The 17995-nt window shown below is 35.6% G+C and overlaps 1 protein-coding gene across 3 annotated transcripts in view; it reads right to left on the bottom strand.

The window, feature by feature from the left end:
* The window catches only part of ADAMTS6 (ADAM metallopeptidase with thrombospondin type 1 motif 6), a 149332-nt gene that overhangs the window by 46436 nt on the left and 84901 nt on the right, over positions 1-17995 (bottom strand). For all 3 annotated transcript variants that reach the window (XM_061342659.1, XM_061342657.1, XM_061342658.1), the window contains exons 12-14: positions 14323-14430; positions 8271-8416; positions 5993-6056 (exon numbers count right to left, since the gene is read on the bottom strand). In XM_061342659.1, the coding sequence (XP_061198643.1) occupies positions 5993-6056; positions 8271-8416; positions 14323-14430 (318 nt within the window). The remainder of the gene's footprint in view (positions 1-5992; positions 6057-8270; positions 8417-14322; positions 14431-17995) is intronic.

Here is a 17995-nt window from a genome sequence, read left to right on the forward strand (position 1 = left end):
GAATCTAATGAAGGTATAAGAATTTTAAGACAGGCCTGACAAAGTCTTGATAAGAAAATTATGAAATAATTAAACTTGGATTTCATGTTATGAGAACATAAAAAATGTTAAGACTGAATAAAAAATAATTTACCTAAAAAGTGCTGAAAAATCATTGAACCAGCACAGACACTTGGAGCTTAAAGTCAGGCAGACTTCAGTAATTGAACTTCCTATATTTCCTGTTAAAAAAGGACTATAGTACACCTCACAGAAGATGCAAAACACAGCCAGGAGGGTGACAGTTGAAACTCAGGTACTGTTCCAGGATTCCATGATGTAGCTCCTCTAATGAATGCATTTTAGAAAAAATTGGCTTGAAAATATTAAAATTTTTAAAGCAATGAACAGTATCTGTGAATGTATGCAAAAAGGAAGGAACCAACAAAATCCACTTCCTACAGTCTAGTAAGAGCCTGAAGAACAAGAATCTTTTAAAGGTATGTATGCACACTTACTTTCATATAGATAAACCCTTCACAGAATTTTTAAGCAAAATGAGTTTCTTAATGTATATAAAAAATGAAAAAGCTCTTACAGTTTTAGATGTATACCAAATTACATTTCACATCCTATACTTATTTTAAATCAGAAAATGAGTTATTTTAACTGAGGAATTATATGCCTTGCAAGACTATCACCCTTTTTTTGTTTTGTTTTATTAAAAGTACTTTGATTGGAAAAAGACATACTTTTACTAGAAGTATTGTGGTTGGTGGTAGAAAATAAGTTTCTGATCAGTGTGTTTCTTTCTACCACCCTTTTGTTTCCAGAATTCATTAGCTAATGTTCTTTGCTGCTGACCTCAATTTTTCCATTAGCAGGTGCCTTTTGAATTAAGAAGTCATATATAGCTTTAGAAATGTTTGATGAGAAACAAAGTTACTAAGTGTGTGTGTGTTGTTTCCAAAGAATTAAAATAGTTAACATGGTCAAAAGAAGGCAACTTTCTCATCTCGGAAAGAAAAACAAAGTCAAGTCAAAAATAATAGGAGCTTTAGTGAGTGATACATTGAAAATTACAGATGGGCAATGAACGTCAACATTGCAAGAAAAAACTTCAACAGAAAAGAGGTACAAACAACATGTTTTTCATAAAAACTATGATAGAATTTCATGCTCTCAACGCTCACATTAATCAAACATTAAAAATGTCAGGCGCTAAGGACTGTGATAAATCTTGAAACAAAAATCTACTAATCTCAGCAATTCTTAGCTATGTAGAACCCTAAATATTACTATAAATGAAATAGACTACAATCGTCAAAACCATTAAGGCAGTAAATTTAAACTTCTGTAAGTAACAAATGTTTATGCACTGGAAAACCATACCCCAAAAAATACGCTAAAAAAATTGTTCAGTCACACTGTAAGAATGGCATTTCAAAATTGCCTGGCCTGAGTCTGCAACTGTTCAAGAATTCTTTTTAAGACCTAGACAATAAAATGCAAAATTTCCCTTCTAATATCTTGTTTAAATTCTTGACTAAAATATGAATATAAGCAGGGAATGAAAATTTTGGAATAGAGTCTTTTAATTTTAAAAGACTTGATAAATTGGAGCAGTGGTTTAAAATAAAGCAATGGATGCAAATTACTACACTTGAGTAGGAACAATAACTGCAAGCACAATTCGAGGAATGACTTCATTACACATCAACACAGACTAAATAAATAGTGTCACTCCTGTAAGAAAAATAAACACAATACTTGAATATACAGAACCCCATCACTAAGATGAAAAGCTACGTTACACTTACAATAATAAGTTATCTTATTATTCTTTATCGCTGAAAGGGTTTAGCTAGAATCCTGTGCAGAAGTTTGGGCACCATTTATCTAGTGCAAAGAAGACCAAAAAGAGACATAATACTGATCTGCAAATACAGGAAAGGCTCCCACAGAGGAATGATATCAGCTGTCTTACTGGGAAAAGAGTAAGGATCTTAAAGGATGGGAAAACATACACTGTAATTTATGAAAACTGTCCTGACTGTAAGGATATTGAAGAATCCTAATGGTATCTCCAGGAGAGAAGGCATTTCAAAACAGATCAGCTGCCTTACCATCAGAGAAGAATGGCTTAACAGTTTAAATGACAGCTGATTTTGCCTTCAAGCCAGGGAATAGCCTGAATGGCCTCCTCAGATACCTTCTAAATGCTCCTTCTGTGAGCCTGTAAGCTTCCTCTCAGTTATAATCAAAGAAAGAATAAAGGAAGCAAAACCAACTAAGAATGAAATGGTCTGAAAAGTGCCTGATAATAAGAAATAAAATATTATAAAAACACAAGTCCTGACAACATTTCAATGATATGACTAGGTAGCTATAATTCTTAGTAATTAAAAAAGGATTTAGAAATTGTGTATTTCTGTGGCAGCACAATTACATAAACTTTCTTGCATACTAGTTACTGTGGCAGATGCTAAATAACATCTGTTGAAGATAAATATTTTTAATAAGAACACCTGGATAATTATCTCACAAAAGCCCTCAAAGAGTTAATGGAGGAAGGCTCTAGTGTGCTAATGTGAATTTTTTAACACATCTTCGACTCTGTGTACAAACTGAAACAGCTCACTATTTGAAATAGACAAATAGAATATTTTAGTTACAGCTTGCCTGATATCAATCCCAAAGAAACAGAAAAGCTGGCAGAGACTTGACTGATACAGTTTTAAAGGAAAGGTAAACACAAATCATACAAATCAGAGTTTTGTATAAGTTTTATCAACTATAACCTATTATAATCCCTGGCTAAATTAAAAAAATAATAGAACATGTTTAGATTTTTATAAGGCACTTAAGTTAGCAGCACACCACATCCTGACTGAAAAGAAACAAACAGATATTCAGTAAAGAACAGAGAGTAGCCTTTGGCCTCTTCAGGAACCTGCTTAGTAAGGTTCCATGGGATAAAGCCCTAGAAGGCAAAGGGGGCCAAGACTCTTGGTTGATATTCAAGGATCACCTGCTACAAGCTCAGGAGTGTTGCATCCCAACTAGAAGAAAGTGCATCAGGAGGGCCAGGAGACTGCCTTGGGTGGATAAGGAGCCACTTAGGAAACTTAAGAGGAAGAAAGGGTGAAAGCAAGGACAGGCGGCCTGGGAAGAATACAGGGATGGTGTCTGGGAAGCTAGAGACCAGGTAAGGAAAGCTAAGGTCATCAGAATTAAACTTGGCTAAAGATATTAAGGATAACAGGAAGGGATGCTATAGGCAAACTGCAAATAGAAGACAGACTAGAGACAATGTGGGCCTTCTCCAGAAGCTATCAGGAGAACTGGCTACCCTGGATTTGGAGAAGGCTGAGGTTCTCAATGACTTCTTTGCCTCAGTCTTCATTGCCAAAGGCTGTAACCACGCCACCCAAGTCTTGGAAGGCAGACGGAAGGACTGTGAGAATGAAGACCTTGGGCCCACTGTAGGAGGGGAACTGATAGACAGGGATATAGCAGTTGATGTCATCTACCTGGACTTGTGCAAAGCATTTGACACTGACCCACACGACATCCGAATTCAGTGTGCGCTTGCAGCCCAGAAACCAATTGTATCGTGGGCTGCATCAAAAGAAGTGTGACCAGCAGGTTGAAGGAGGTGATCCTGTCTTCTACTCTGCTCTCACGAGACCTCACTTGGAGTATTGTGTGCAGTTCTGGAGTCCTCAACATAAAAAGGACATGGAACTGCTGGAACAAGTCCAGAGGAGGGCCACAAGAATGATCAGGGGACTGGAGCACCTCCCGTATGAAGAGGGGCTGAGAAAGTTGGGGCTGTTCAGCCTGGAGAAGGCTGCATGGAGACCTCATAGCAGCCTTCCAGTATCTGAAGGGGGCTTATAAGCCTGCTGCAGAGGGACTCTTTATTGGGAATATATTGATAGCACAAGGGGTAACAGGTTAAAACTCGAACAGGGGAAGTTTAGATTGGATATAAGGAAGAAGTTCTTTACTGTGAGGGTGGTGACACACTGGAATGGGTTGCCCAAGGAAGTGAATGCACCATCCCTGGTGGTGCTCAAGGCCAAGCTGGACAGAGCCTTGGGTGACATAGGTTAGTGTGAGGTGCCCCTGCCCATGGCAGGGGGGTTGGAACTTCATGAACTTAAGGTCCTTTCCAACCCTAACTATTCTATGATTCTATGATTCTAAGAAACCATATATTACATTTATTAATTATTGACTGACAGATTTCAGTAAGGAATTCTCAGTTGGTAAACCTGTAGGCATATTTCCTACCAAGTGTTAAGAACACGATACACACTCAATTGTTACTCAACATCCTCATTTGTGAGTTGGAACTATGAAAAAAGATCTTGCTTATGAAGTCTTTTAATTACAAAAAGCCCATCTGAGTGAAAATAAAGAGGAAGGTAAATTAATTACAGGAGAAAATCTGATAAGCTGGACCCATTAAATGAAAATTGCACAAGGACAGCCAAGTGTAAAGATACACATTTACAGAAAAAAAAGTAAGATGGTCAGAGTTTCAGAATGGTACACTGCAATTTGGAAGTCTTTATGATTACAGAAGTTTTACAGCTCCTACGGGACAAGCAGTTCAGCTTCAATCTCTTTTACTGTGGCAAAAGATCTAACACTCTAGCCAAATGGCCTAACACACTTCTTGGCTGTGTGAACTGAGGAGCTGCAATTAGCAATAGGAAAGTAATTTTTGATTTGGAAATCTGTAATACAGCTTAATAATAACCTCCATAGAGAAGTCTGCAGAACTGAAACTTATGATTAGTAATGATCACAAAAGCCAAGGCTTTTTTTCAAGGAATCAGTATATCAGCTACTGAGTTTTTTTCTGAAAAACGTCAACAAAAGATAAACAGTTGAAACAACACCTTTAGGTACAGACTCTCCCACTGAAAGGAACTTTCTTGATTTAAGAAGAAAATTGAGACAAATTTGAGGCTGAAATAATATGAAAGCCTGTTTATGTTTGTAGTGCTACTGACTTGGAAACTGACTACTGAAATTTCTCATTGGCAGGTATTCTATTTCTAGTTCAATTTTTAACTCAACTGAATTTGTAATTTCGTTTTACAATTTGATTTTATACCTTTAGCCTATACCCCGTCCTCTCTATGGGGTTCATTACTTCATTAGTTCAGCTCTAAAATAAAACTGCATGATCATTCTACTACTACAAGAAGCAGAAGATTTGTGTTTTAAATCAGCAGACAGGTGTGTTTTAAACCTGCAGTTTTGTCAAATAGCTTAAAACACAAATACATTTTCACAGATTGTGTAAGGTGATTGTGTAGTACATTGGCATGGGAAGTTATACAGGTATAAGAAGAGGCTTTAAAAGTGGATTCATGTAGTCCAACTCCCCTGCCATGGTCAGGACACCTACCACTAGACCAGGTTGCTCAAAGCCCATCCAATCTGGCTTTGAATATTGCCAGGGATGGGACATCCACAGCTTCTCTGGGCAACTTGTTTCAGTGTCTCACCACTGATAGTGAAGAATATTTTCCTAGTATCTAATCTAAATCTGCCCTCTTTCAGTTTAAAGCCACTCCCCCTTTCCCTACCCATTATTTGTGGCAGTTAATATAGTTCAGACATGATGTGGAACTCAAGAGTTATATTTAGAGACACCCAGAGTTACTGGCCACTGCTGGGGGACAAGACACTGAGCTCGAGAGACCTTGGTTCTGACACGGAATGCTCCTTGATCACTTTCAACATTGATGGTCATGTTGAACTCACTCCAGTCTTTAATGTGAATGCACCAGCTGGGCATCACATTGAGCCAAGGAACCTAACATTTAGCAGAACTCATAGGGTGCCTGCAATATGCAAGTGCCCTACAGGACTCTCTGCCAATAAAATGCAGAATTAAAGGCTTTTCTGAAGTGAAAGAAGCATCCATTACTGCTAAAAGTTAAAGAGAACAAGTTAATTATACTTTTATAGTGTAATAAAATTTACTTACATCAGTATTACAAGAGCGATACCTCTTCCTTTCCCCAAGACAGTATTTGCCTCCACCTGAAGGCCTGAAAAACACATTTATGTGTTAGTATATGCATTATTAGTCTAAACACAAGTCTAAGAGATATATATTAAATAAATAAATTAAAAGTATATGGAAGTTTTAAAGTGAATTTTGAAATATTTTATTTAATAAGAATTGTAGAATGACTTGAATTGGAGCACATAAAAACAATAATGGGTATCTGAAAATCATCACATAATGACGATTCATCTAGTTTGCATATATGGTTTAACTGTATTTTGAACATACTAAAAAGGTATTGTTTTTAAATTGATTGCTTTGTAAAACTGAGAAATATGTAAAAAAGCTGCATGATAAGCAATTTTTTTTAATCTTCTCATATTACACCTGAAAATATTACAAAATGAAGGGACAATGTCTTTTAAATATTGGAGCCAGAAAAGATGGCATTTTTGAAAATCTGATTTTGATTTGAATTAAGCAGCATTAAGGTTCAGGAAACTCCAGGGTAAGCAAGTTTCTATTAGTCTGAATAATATATTGGCCCTTAAAATTCCTGAACTGTTCAAAAACCTCATATCTATCTTTCAAAGATAGATTTGACACAGGTCAAATAATCAATTTACATTGACTTAAATGTAAGACTAATCAGACATCAGCTCTTCTGCTCATAACTTGAAGGCAGAAATGAAAATACTGTGTCTGTTTTATAATAAAGAAACAGAAGAATTTACAATCAACTAGAAAGAAAATCAATACTGCTTTTCACATTACAGCTATTCAACCAAGCAACACTATCCTCGAACGAAAGGAATTTTTTTCCTATCTTCCCCACACATCACAAATGCATTTGCTTGATGTACTGTTAAACATTTAAAATTTAATCACCTTTCAACATACTAACCTATATACATGGTAACAGGAGTAGTTAAAAAAATCTCAGGAAATTACTTATGCTCAGAACAAATATTCCACTACCATTTTTACATGCTGCTTTGAAAAATAATTTATTATTCTCTCAGTAACATAGTCTGACATGTTACCAATGCATATGGATTAATTTTTGCCATTGAATTCATTCAGTAAGTAGTGCTATTTGCCAGATTTGATAGTTATTGCTAATGAGAGGAGGTGAACAGAATACCTGACACAGTAGTAATATACCATTACAGCACCTTGGTGTCTTGAAGAGCACACTGGAAAGCTTATGTGCAGCCTGGCTTGCAAAACATGGGTACAAGCAACAAAGAACTTAGGTGTACAGAGAGGAGATGATATGGAAGAAGTGATACATGCCACAGAATGTATTTCTATTAAAGAAGCACAAAAGCTTAATGTCTTCAAAAAAAAGTGGTCTTAAAAATTAATGATGGTGATGGAAACAGTGATTATGGGACATTATAAGAACAAAGTACGGAGTAATGAAACTATCCTTCTGCAAAGACCTATGGCTGTGATGAGGTAAGCAGAACAGAAAAAGCAGCAACAGAAAAAAGCAGTGATTCATTTAGCAAAGAACTGCAATGGAAACAAGCAAGCACTCCTCATTTGAGAAGCAGTAGTGACAGAGAGAGGAGCAGTTACCTGACAGATTATGGATCAGTGGTCAGGACTCTGGAAAACGGACAGATGACAGGACAAGTACAGACACACACAACAGATCAAACCGTAGTAGAGAAGCTGGCCCCTCTTGAGAGAGAGTAGATGGACCAACTGTGAGTAGTGTCAGGGGAGTGAAGCTGATGAATTGTTTTAAGAGTCAGTGGGAAGTCACAACTAAGTGATGAACATGACAGCATACAAATGTATTGTATGCAACCTAATATTACTAAGTATGTTTTATATGTAAGCAGTTGTATGCAAAAGTATGGAAATACTGTGTTGTGATTTTAGTAAGTAACTGGCAACAGTTATTTTATATCCTAGGCAAGCATTAGAGGTAATATGCTTTAAGAAAGAAATCTATCTAAGACATAATTTAAATATACTCTGCATGAACAGCAAGATGCAGAAAGAAAACCATTCTGGTTATTGCTAAATAAAAATCCAGCTATCTTTACAGTAGAAAAGATAGATTAAAAAAGTTAAAAGTATGTCTAGGGAACTTCTCCTGTTTAAGTATTTCTGTCTGCAATTTTGAAGACAAATGCTGGCAAACTAGCAAAACATTTTTACAGATAACATGTGAAACCACAGTTTTGAATAATTTCCAAATGTGTCTTTTTGTTGGCTCCGGCTTACTTTAGCTACTTACGCTGGACTGTCACAGTGTCTTATAGATGAGGAGACTCCTCCCCCGCAGGTCCTGCTGCACTCTCCCCATATTGACCACGGGCCCCAGCCCCCATCTACGCTCTGGGGCCAAGTGCCAAAAGGTACGCACTCTCCCTGATAACACCACTGAAAGATTTCACAAAAAAAACCACAGAATTAGCTTCCAGGCTGACAGAGTTATCAGGACAGAAAAATATAAGGGTCAAGCAATGACCAATTATAGGCATTAGCATTCTCTGTATAGATAACATGAGTAATATTTTACTTTTTCTAGCCATGTTTAGACATTGGTGAGGGTGTGTGTGATTTGTTAATTGTCTTCACCAAGTCCTGAATTATAGGTTCCTATCACACACCAGAAGTTAAGGCAAGCTTAAAATCTTTTTTCTTTTTTTCTTCATACATCCTCCTTAGTGTTTCTTATTAAAGGAACTGCAAGTTGCTTACCCAGTTGCTTACATTCCTTTAAACACTAAGCTTCATCTCCAAGATTAGTTTCGTAAAACACCCTCTGCTTAGGATTCACGCAGAGGCTCCATTATGCAAAATGAAAAATCCCCCCCGACAGTATTTTTAAGAAAGTACTCAGTTACATTTTAAAAAAGAAAACCTGGATGAGGTTACAATGGAAGAAGAATTTGTTGCAGTACTTCATTTACACTAGCCCTACAGACATAACAAAAGTAGTGCCAAAGTATTAGACATAGTACAGAAAATTATTATATACTAGTGAGTGGCCACTTGTTCAGTGACAAAATGAGTATGTGTACCTCACTCATGCAAAAACTTAAACTTTGCAATATTGTCACTTATACTGGACGTACAAAAAGACACACAATTCCCACAAATGGCTCATTGTTAAAATAAGTTTATAATTCTCAGTCAGAAACCTTTATTAAACCATTCAGAAACAATCCTGGAGCCCGTAGTTCAATCAACATTCTGGTGCATCACTGAGAATCTGGAGAGTAGCTCAGTTAGATAACCCTTTCCCACCACTGCAGGCTTAGGTGACAAGAGGAAATTACAGGTTTACTGTGACCTGAATCTGCACATCTCACTTCCAAAAGGTGGGCATCTGCTGTTCAACTCCCTTGAATTTCCCAAACAGACACAATATTGACCCTTTCCAAAAAGAAACCCAGACAATTTCTGCATCCAAAATCAGTCATGTGAAATTGACAAAAAAGCACTGAGACTTGAACAGAAGACATGGACAGACACATATCCCTGTCCACCCATGAGAACTACTGGAAGACTCAGTGTCGACTTTATACATTACACCTATACAGGAGTATAATAATCAAAGCAACGTTTTCTCTTCTAAGCCCTAAGGCTCACCTAAAACCTCAGTCCCAACGATGTGGGACATATACAAACAAGTAAATACAGCCATCCACAGTGACCTGATTTACTCCAGATTTTTCTGAAGGAAATCAAAAATAGAATTTAACCTACTGCCATTAGACAGGGGAAAAAAAACCACAAACAAACCAAAACTAAAATCCGATGTGAACAAGGATTGTACAGAGTGTTAAATAAATAAAAAAAAAAAATCCTTTTTTCATCAGAAATTTCATTTTTAATAAAAGGTACTTCTAGACTGCCAAACGTGTTAGTGTTTAGCTCTTCGTGTACATTAAAATTACAGGTTACTGTTAAAATTTGTAGCTTATCATAAGCAGACACACCTAGATGCAACATTTCTGCATAGATACGAACATGTTACCATTTAATACAGTACTTCCTTGTTACAATAGTTCCTTATTTCCACATTAATAAATGAAAACTGTAGCATTATTTTTCCAGCCACATCCATTTTTGTGTCTTCTCCCAAAACACGTTTTATCTTTCATGACCTCTTTTTTCTCTGTATGTGCTGTACCTGTTTTAAAACACACCTGTTAAAATCCAGCACATTTGTTTCTAAACCTCTCCCTGTTATCAGTTAGAGAAACAAAAAAAAAAAAAAAAAATTCATTCCTGTGTCTGTAGAAAACATAAGGCATAACATTTTTAATCCCAAATTCAACATACATTGCCTTTTCTACCACATATAGCCAGGGCAGAGTCTTCCTCAGAGCAGCCAGTATGGTTCTGTGTTTTTGGTTTGTTATCAATGTGGATGACGCACGATGTCTTAGCTACTGCTCAACAATGCCTGCATGACATCAAGGCTCTCCTGGTTTCTCAACCTGCCCCTCAAGTGAGTAGACTAGGAGTAGGCAAGAGGTTAGGAAGGAACACAGCAGGGGCAGCTGATCCCAAACGACCACAGGGGTATCATACCCCATAAAAATCAAACTCAGCAGTAAAACAGGCGGTTGGGATGCTTTCAAAGTAGCTGCTGCTCAGACTATCTGGGCAACAGGCTGCTGGTGGGAGGTAGTGAGCAACTGCCTTTGATCTCCTGTTTGCTTTTTCTTTCACTTAGTGTCCATCTCAGCCCATTCATTTTTCTCACTTTTCCCCTCCTCATTCTCTCCTCCATCCCTGGGGCCAGTAGGCAAGCAACTGGGTGGACTTAGCTGCTGGATAGGGTCAACCCATCACAACCTTCTTCAGACAAAAACCCCGAAGACACAGAGTTTCATGGATTTGCACGAGGAAAGAAGGGTTTAATCTAAATTTGCAGATCAGAGGTTTATGTCAATGAGTAGGCATCCATCAGAAGAATGTACCTTCCATATACAGCTTGTCCTAAATCCAGACTATCACTGCATGTCTGCATAACACACAATGCAGTCCTGTAGTGAGCCCACAATTTTAGCTACTATAGATAAATCCATTCAGCAGTGTTTTACAAAGCCTCTAACAGTGCCATTATGATGAAGAACGAAGTATTTATGTGAGCTACACAGAATTCAAAAGCTAAAAATTTAAATGCTTCTAAGAGTAAAAATTGCAGAATCACAGAATAGGGTTGGAAAGGACCTTAAGATCATATAGTTCCAATCCCCCTGCCATGGGCAGGGATACCTCACACTAAACCATGTCACACAAGGCTCTGTCTAAATGTTATGTAAAAATTTATGTAAAAAATGTATAATCCAGTTTAAAATACTTTTTATTTATTTATGTTTATTACATAAACATGTCAGTATCGGTTATGAAAGACACTTAAGAGTTAAATCACAAGAATATCACATATGTCAAACAACATGCAAAACATCCTAATGGCACACTATCAGGGCTGTATATAACTGGCTGGTGCATTCTACCCATTTTGTTTCTCCAAAGCTGTGCAAAATCACTATACTCTGCAATTTTCTCAGTTATGCAAACATTGTCTTGCACATCCCACATTTCTCTGCAAAAACTGCTTAAATGCTGTGTTTCCTACTCTACCAAAGTTAAATCTGAGGATTTACTGCTCATTTTGATGTCTTTCCCTTATTTTCTAGTGAGAATTATCTTTCACCAGAAACCAGTGATGGATATAATCTCTGACAGAGTAATTCAAAATTACCAAAATCTTCATTATTTCTAATGGGACTATGGAAATATGCTTCCTCCACAAACTATAGCAACCTCATCTGTTATAATGAAGTAATGAGTACGGAGTAAATAAACATTCCAATCAATTTTGTCTTACTGTTTTACATGCCCCATTTCCTCATCAGAGAATATTTTTAAAATCTATCAGTTACTTTACCTTTACAAACACACCTCTGTATATACCAGAGAGAAACTTCATGTATATTTAGAATTATTATTACAAATTAGGAAAAAGTGTACCTTTTTGAACCCAGCCAATACATAAAACCGTTCGCCAAAGCATGAATGTATTAAAGCTTCGAAACAGAACAGATGTACAAGTTCCATCAGGAGCAAGAAACCACCCTATTCTCTTTCCCTGTACACAGAAAACAGCTGAGTAACTTTCATGGAAAACATTCTAAAATCCTTCAGGAGCAGGCAGACATCTACTGTGGAAAATTTCAACCCAGACAGTTAAATGTTTGGCAGGTTTATATAAGCAACTGAAAGAAGGTTTTATAATGGTGTGTTAGGCCATTTTAATTGTAGAAATCCCTCCCACCTCTGCCAAAAAGATATTAGTGCACATTGCCTCATACTTGTTTTGAGTTTACAGTTACATGGTATTTACATTAGTTTAACTGAAAGCAGAAATTGACCCTTCAAATACAATAAAGTACTCTGAGATCTTGCTAGGTCTTTACAGAAGGGTACATCATTTATTATATATTTAGATAGAGACCAGCAAAGTAGGGCCTAATTTGGTTGTGGCTTTTAGGCATGACTGCAATATAAATGTAATAATAATAAAAATAATAATAACTGTACCCTGCTATTTTCTCCTTAGCACATGGCAAAGAGAACTAAGTATTTGGAAAAACCTTGTGTATTATAGGTTTTTTTGCTATCAGGAATTATTAAACGGAATCTTTGAAGCTGCAGTTTACAGATACAATTCTCTGCTAACAGACATGAACAGCTTGCCACTGTAAAAAAATATGGATTCTTTCATTTCCCTCTTGTAAGGACCACGATAGTGATGACTGGAAAAAGATGGTTTGAGGAGAGCAAATTGATTAAAGCCTCGGACAAGTGGACAAGGCAGTGGTATCTTAAAGCATCTCAACTTGTTCACTGTTGTATCACAGTTTAAAAATATAAACTGAGGTAAATCTTTCCTTGTCACTGACAAGTAGTGATGGTTCCAAAATAAACCTAGACTGTTGATTTAAGAGTAGGGCTTCCACTTTTTTCTATTACTCTTATAAAAGGCAACATTTTTGGTAGAATGTAAAGGTGTCCCTGTTTTCACTGGCTAACTCTAAGCAGTCTGGTTTTTAAAATGCCTTCTTCAATTAATTTATTTAACATGGTTTACCAATATTTCCAAAATCAGCATGGAAAAGCCATCAAAAACGATGCTAGGTCATATGGCCTGAATGAAGCCATCAACTGGCATTAATAAACTGTGACAGCTGCTCAAGAGCTTTCATTCTTTTTGTTTAAACATCAGATTGCAATCAAAATGCAGTGTAATCTTTGTTGAAACTAGTTGTGCTAGCATTAAAAATGACTACTGACACCTGATCTGGAAGAGTACTAGATCTTATGGACAGATGCAGCAACTCTAAGGCACTACTGGAAATTATATAATCAGCATTTTTCACTTTGCACAGACTTGCATAAAATGTATTATCTTGAAAAAAAAAGCTTATGGAATTCATTTTTTTCCCCCAGTATATGTCCTATAAATCCATAACTAAAATATTTTTCTCCCCTCTTTAAAATGTGCATAGATTTGGCTTTGTAATTGAGAAACTTTTTCTTACTATTAAAAGTTTCAGAACTTTGTCTGAAACTACTGATATACCTACATTGTTTTAAAATAAAAATTCACATGCTCAGACAGACACAATAGAATTAGACTTTCTGTACCTTCCTGTTAGGTGGAAGAGTTTATTAAACTCCACATTGAAGGCCTTTAAAGCTAAACAGTTATGTAAGTGTAACTGAATACCAAAAGAATAATTCAAAGTCAAAACAGAAAGGTCACTTTGAAATATGAGTTTTTAGAAAACCCTTTTATTAAGGCAAGATTTTTTTTCTATATGCTTGTATGATTCAGCTGAAGGAATAAAGGTAACAGTGCAGAGTTCAGGCCCTAGACCTGTGTTACACATATCCAACGTCTACGTCAGACTTGGAGTTGTAAGAGTTCTTTATGGAAGAGTGCTATAAATTTAATGAAGATTAAACTAAAGAGTTCTTACAAAAATTACACAAAAAAAGATACAGAGTAGCTAACAGGTTGGGGTTTTTTTGATCCATGCTATAGAATTTTATAGTGAGGATAAATCTTTTATTAAATTACACGTATAAATAACTGGGAAATAATTCATGATTTATAATTGACACTTCCATTACAATTCAAATGTATTCCAAAATAATAATCTGTTTACATCTTATATTAGCATGTAAGTACTTTAATTTACTAGTTCCTACTTCCTGTGACAATAAATTGCTTTTTCAAACAATAAATTAATTGTACTCACCCCCTTTTCAATGCTCCCTGTTTGGCAAAGAGTACCTTCAGCTGCTGGAATGCTGTTGGTAACACAGCGATTACTTTTGCTGAGGCACCAGAGCTCTCTACACACTTCCTAGGAAAGAAGGTAGAAGCAAGTTGATCAGAATGGAAGCCTCAAATTGCTTTCACTCCTCCTACACAAACATATACACAAATTTGTTTTGAATAGAGACTATTAGGAAATGGACTGAAGAGGTAAAACTATAGTATAGATTTAGCATGTATATTTTAGCATGGCTGTAAAAGCAGTTTTCAGATGTGCTCTACCATCTCCATTACTGTCGTTATCTGGCTCAAAATTACACAGTAAAAGGATATTGCTAATTCTGAAATATGAAACAGAAACAATTATTTTTGTTTTCTTTAGTTAAAACCAAAGTTTCTGAGCTCAGACTACTTGCACTCCTCTTCTGTAACACTTGCCGAAACAGCGCATGTGTGTCTAGTACTGAGCTATACACTAAATTAATTCCTTTAGGCTTTTTAAGATTTGCAGCTGATATTTCACAACTGATTTAGCCTATATTCAGTGTTAAATAAACACAGGTTTTCAAATCCTCTTTTTTCCTACCATATTTTTTCATTTGTTTTTGCACATTTACTCATTTAAATTAAGCTAGTTTTGTTGATATTGGAGATTCATTGTTAAAACTATCTAAGGGTTGAAATTCATAAAGTAGGCATGACCAAAAGCTGGCTGAATACTCAAAATCTTGAAAGTTGCTTCAGTTGCCCTTGGATTACGTATGCATGCAGAAAGGAATCAGAAGTGCTGTGCTTTTACAGTAGATAACTTGCATGATAATCTGATAATCTTTGTAGTAGTACTTTGAGATCCATGAAAGAGTTCACAACCCGCTTATAGATATTTCCTATTTTTTGGTATTTTTTTAAATTTAAAAGATAGTAGAATCTTTAAAATTATTTTATGATAGTCATTACTATTTTATTTAACTGCATCTTGAAATTATATACTACAAATAGTCCTTGTATATATTCTATGCCTGAACCTAAGTACAAAGAGCAAAAAAGAAAAGACAGTGTGAGTAAATTAAAGTTAATAGGTGGCCCCCCTGAAAACTCATTCTTTCTCAGAGGAAATGAATGAGTATCTGGCCCCAGGCTATCTTTTCTATACACACCAAAAGGAACAAACTTTCAGTTTTACCCTAAGATTCATGTTTCTCACATTGTACTGCATATATAAATTGATTTATGTATACATTATTCACTAGCAGCTGCATTAACAGTTCAAAAGTACAAGCTTTTCTTGAATAACGAAAAATTCTTTTGCAAGTTTAAAATCAATTGGTGCCATTCTGTCAGGATTAATACAGTGTATTTTGTTTCATGGCTGGTAGAAACAAGGTACCTTTTCAGAAACCCATTAACAAAATACCAAATTAGGATGGTCTGAAATGATGAAGAATGAGTACAGATGATTGCTGGAGCTTCCATCCAATTTTTGAAAATTAGGCTTAAGCTATTGTGCATTATTTGGTGGGTTGCTCTATGAAAACTTTAATAAATTGATGAGCCTCATTTTAGGAGAAATACTGACACATGTAAACGCATACCCGTAGCCAACATAGAACAATCTTAGTTTTCAGATTCAAATCTTTTGTTGAAGAAATGCAAACAGTATAAATATTTACTTACTTAAATCTCTGAATAAACACTCGCTTTTGCCACTCATCTGATAAAATTTTCAGATTAAGATATACACAAATAAATATACAGTTTAAAAAAAGCAACTAGAACAGGGAAAGAAGAGAAGATACACCACAAAGATTCTTGAAAAATCTAACTAGATTACAAATCTCCCAGCCATTAAGGTGCCAAAATTCAGCATTAAATGAAATTCACATCTAAATCAACCATGCATCCAAACATCAATACAGCATGGATTTTGAAAGTGAAAGCCTAAAATTGGTTCCTTACAGACACAGCATAAGGTGCTTCTAGCATAATCCTGCCTTATATACTTTTACAGCTATTTAATTCTCATTTTGTTGAGCAGAATTAATGTAATTTACTTGCTCATGTTTCATGTCTGGTTTACATTGTCAAATTATGATTAAAAGTGTTAGACTGTGACGATTCTACTTACAACCTGGTGTTTATTTTGCATCGGATTTAATTCAAACATTTAAATTAACAGCTGTGCTGTAATTTGGTTCAATTTGGCTGAAAAGCCAAAAATTCAACTGCATTAAGAAACAAAGATTTCAACCATTCCAAATAGACATGGAAAAGAAAAAAAAAAAAAAAAAAAAAGGAAAGAAATCAGATCTGGATAGCACTCTGGAATTTTAAAACATCTGTATTTCAGGGCAATTTGAACCAGAGTTTAGATGCTCAATTTCACTTCTGATAGGCCTACACAGCTATACTGTCTATACATTAACATATAGGGGAATGTAATAATTAAAATGTGTATTTCGTTGCCAGGCTAACATATCCACAAATGAGACTATTTAATAATTTGCTTCTGGTAAGATTCTTTCTGTATACTAAGGCTTCTTTATGGCACTAGACTCCTCCAAATTCACTAAACTAAGACCATCCAAATAATCAGATGAACTATGTGAATTAATGGATACAGCACTCCAAAACTATTTTAGTCATTCACCTGTTTGCAGAATAATTCTAAGCATGTCAGCTCACATCCTTACTTCACAAAATGATAAAAAAAAATTTCATTCTTCCTAAGCTGCTTTGGAAGATAGAAAGAAAAGCACTGTATCCAAACTAGGTATTATTAGTGATATAGTCTTATTCTGACCCTAATTTCAGCAGGAGTTTGCCTCAGTAAATCCCTAAAGACAAAACCAAAGTAATGTAAAATTACTATGGGCTGTACCATACTACTAATGTTTGAACAAAAATCTTTGCTTAAATCAGAAAGGAGTTCTGTTTCACACAGACATACAATATCCCCAAATCAACATAGTATTTCCTTATGGAAAACTAAGTGAAACACAGAGGATTTATTAATTAAAATAATACAATGTATCAATTATAAAGTATTTTGGCAATTTCTTTTAAATACAGACAAAACCTATTTAAGAAGATGTTTGCCTTCCGCTGTTTTGCATTTTAAAGAAAAAGTAGAATCCGAAGTACATTCTTCACCACCCTGTACATGAAATGAAAAATAATATTAACAGTAATTTGAAAACAAATAATATGCCTAGAAATGGAAACTGAAAATCCGTATGTGTTGTTATTTCATTAAACAAAACCAGAATTATAAAAGATACCAGAATGGCTATGTCTTCTTTGTTTTCAATTGATTTTGGAAAGTTAACAATGAAATTCTAACTAAGATGCAGAAAGCTTTCTGTTCTCCAGCTCAACCCTAATCCTGTTACTACCATAGTTTCATAGTTATTTATCTGAGCTATTTCCTTACTACCACCACCCTATCTGTAATATCTCTAGCAACCTATTTTAATAATCCAGGCTTAAAAACGTGCAAGAAACTGCCCTGGGAAAGGCAATGTAGAAATTGTAGAAAGTACAATGTTTTTTTTTCACACACTAACACACACGCACACCCCCAATGTAACATGACCCTTTAGGGGAGCCTTTTCTTCAGTGGCGGACACAGGATCACGCTAATGATTTTGCCGACA

The sequence above is a fragment of the Neopsephotus bourkii genome, unplaced genomic scaffold (assembly GCF_033783945.1).
Source record: "Neopsephotus bourkii isolate Nb327-2 ecotype Australia unplaced genomic scaffold, CSIRO-AGI_Nbou_v1 NB_1810, whole genome shotgun sequence".
Lineage (NCBI taxonomy): Eukaryota > Metazoa > Chordata > Aves > Psittaciformes > Psittacidae > Neopsephotus > Neopsephotus bourkii.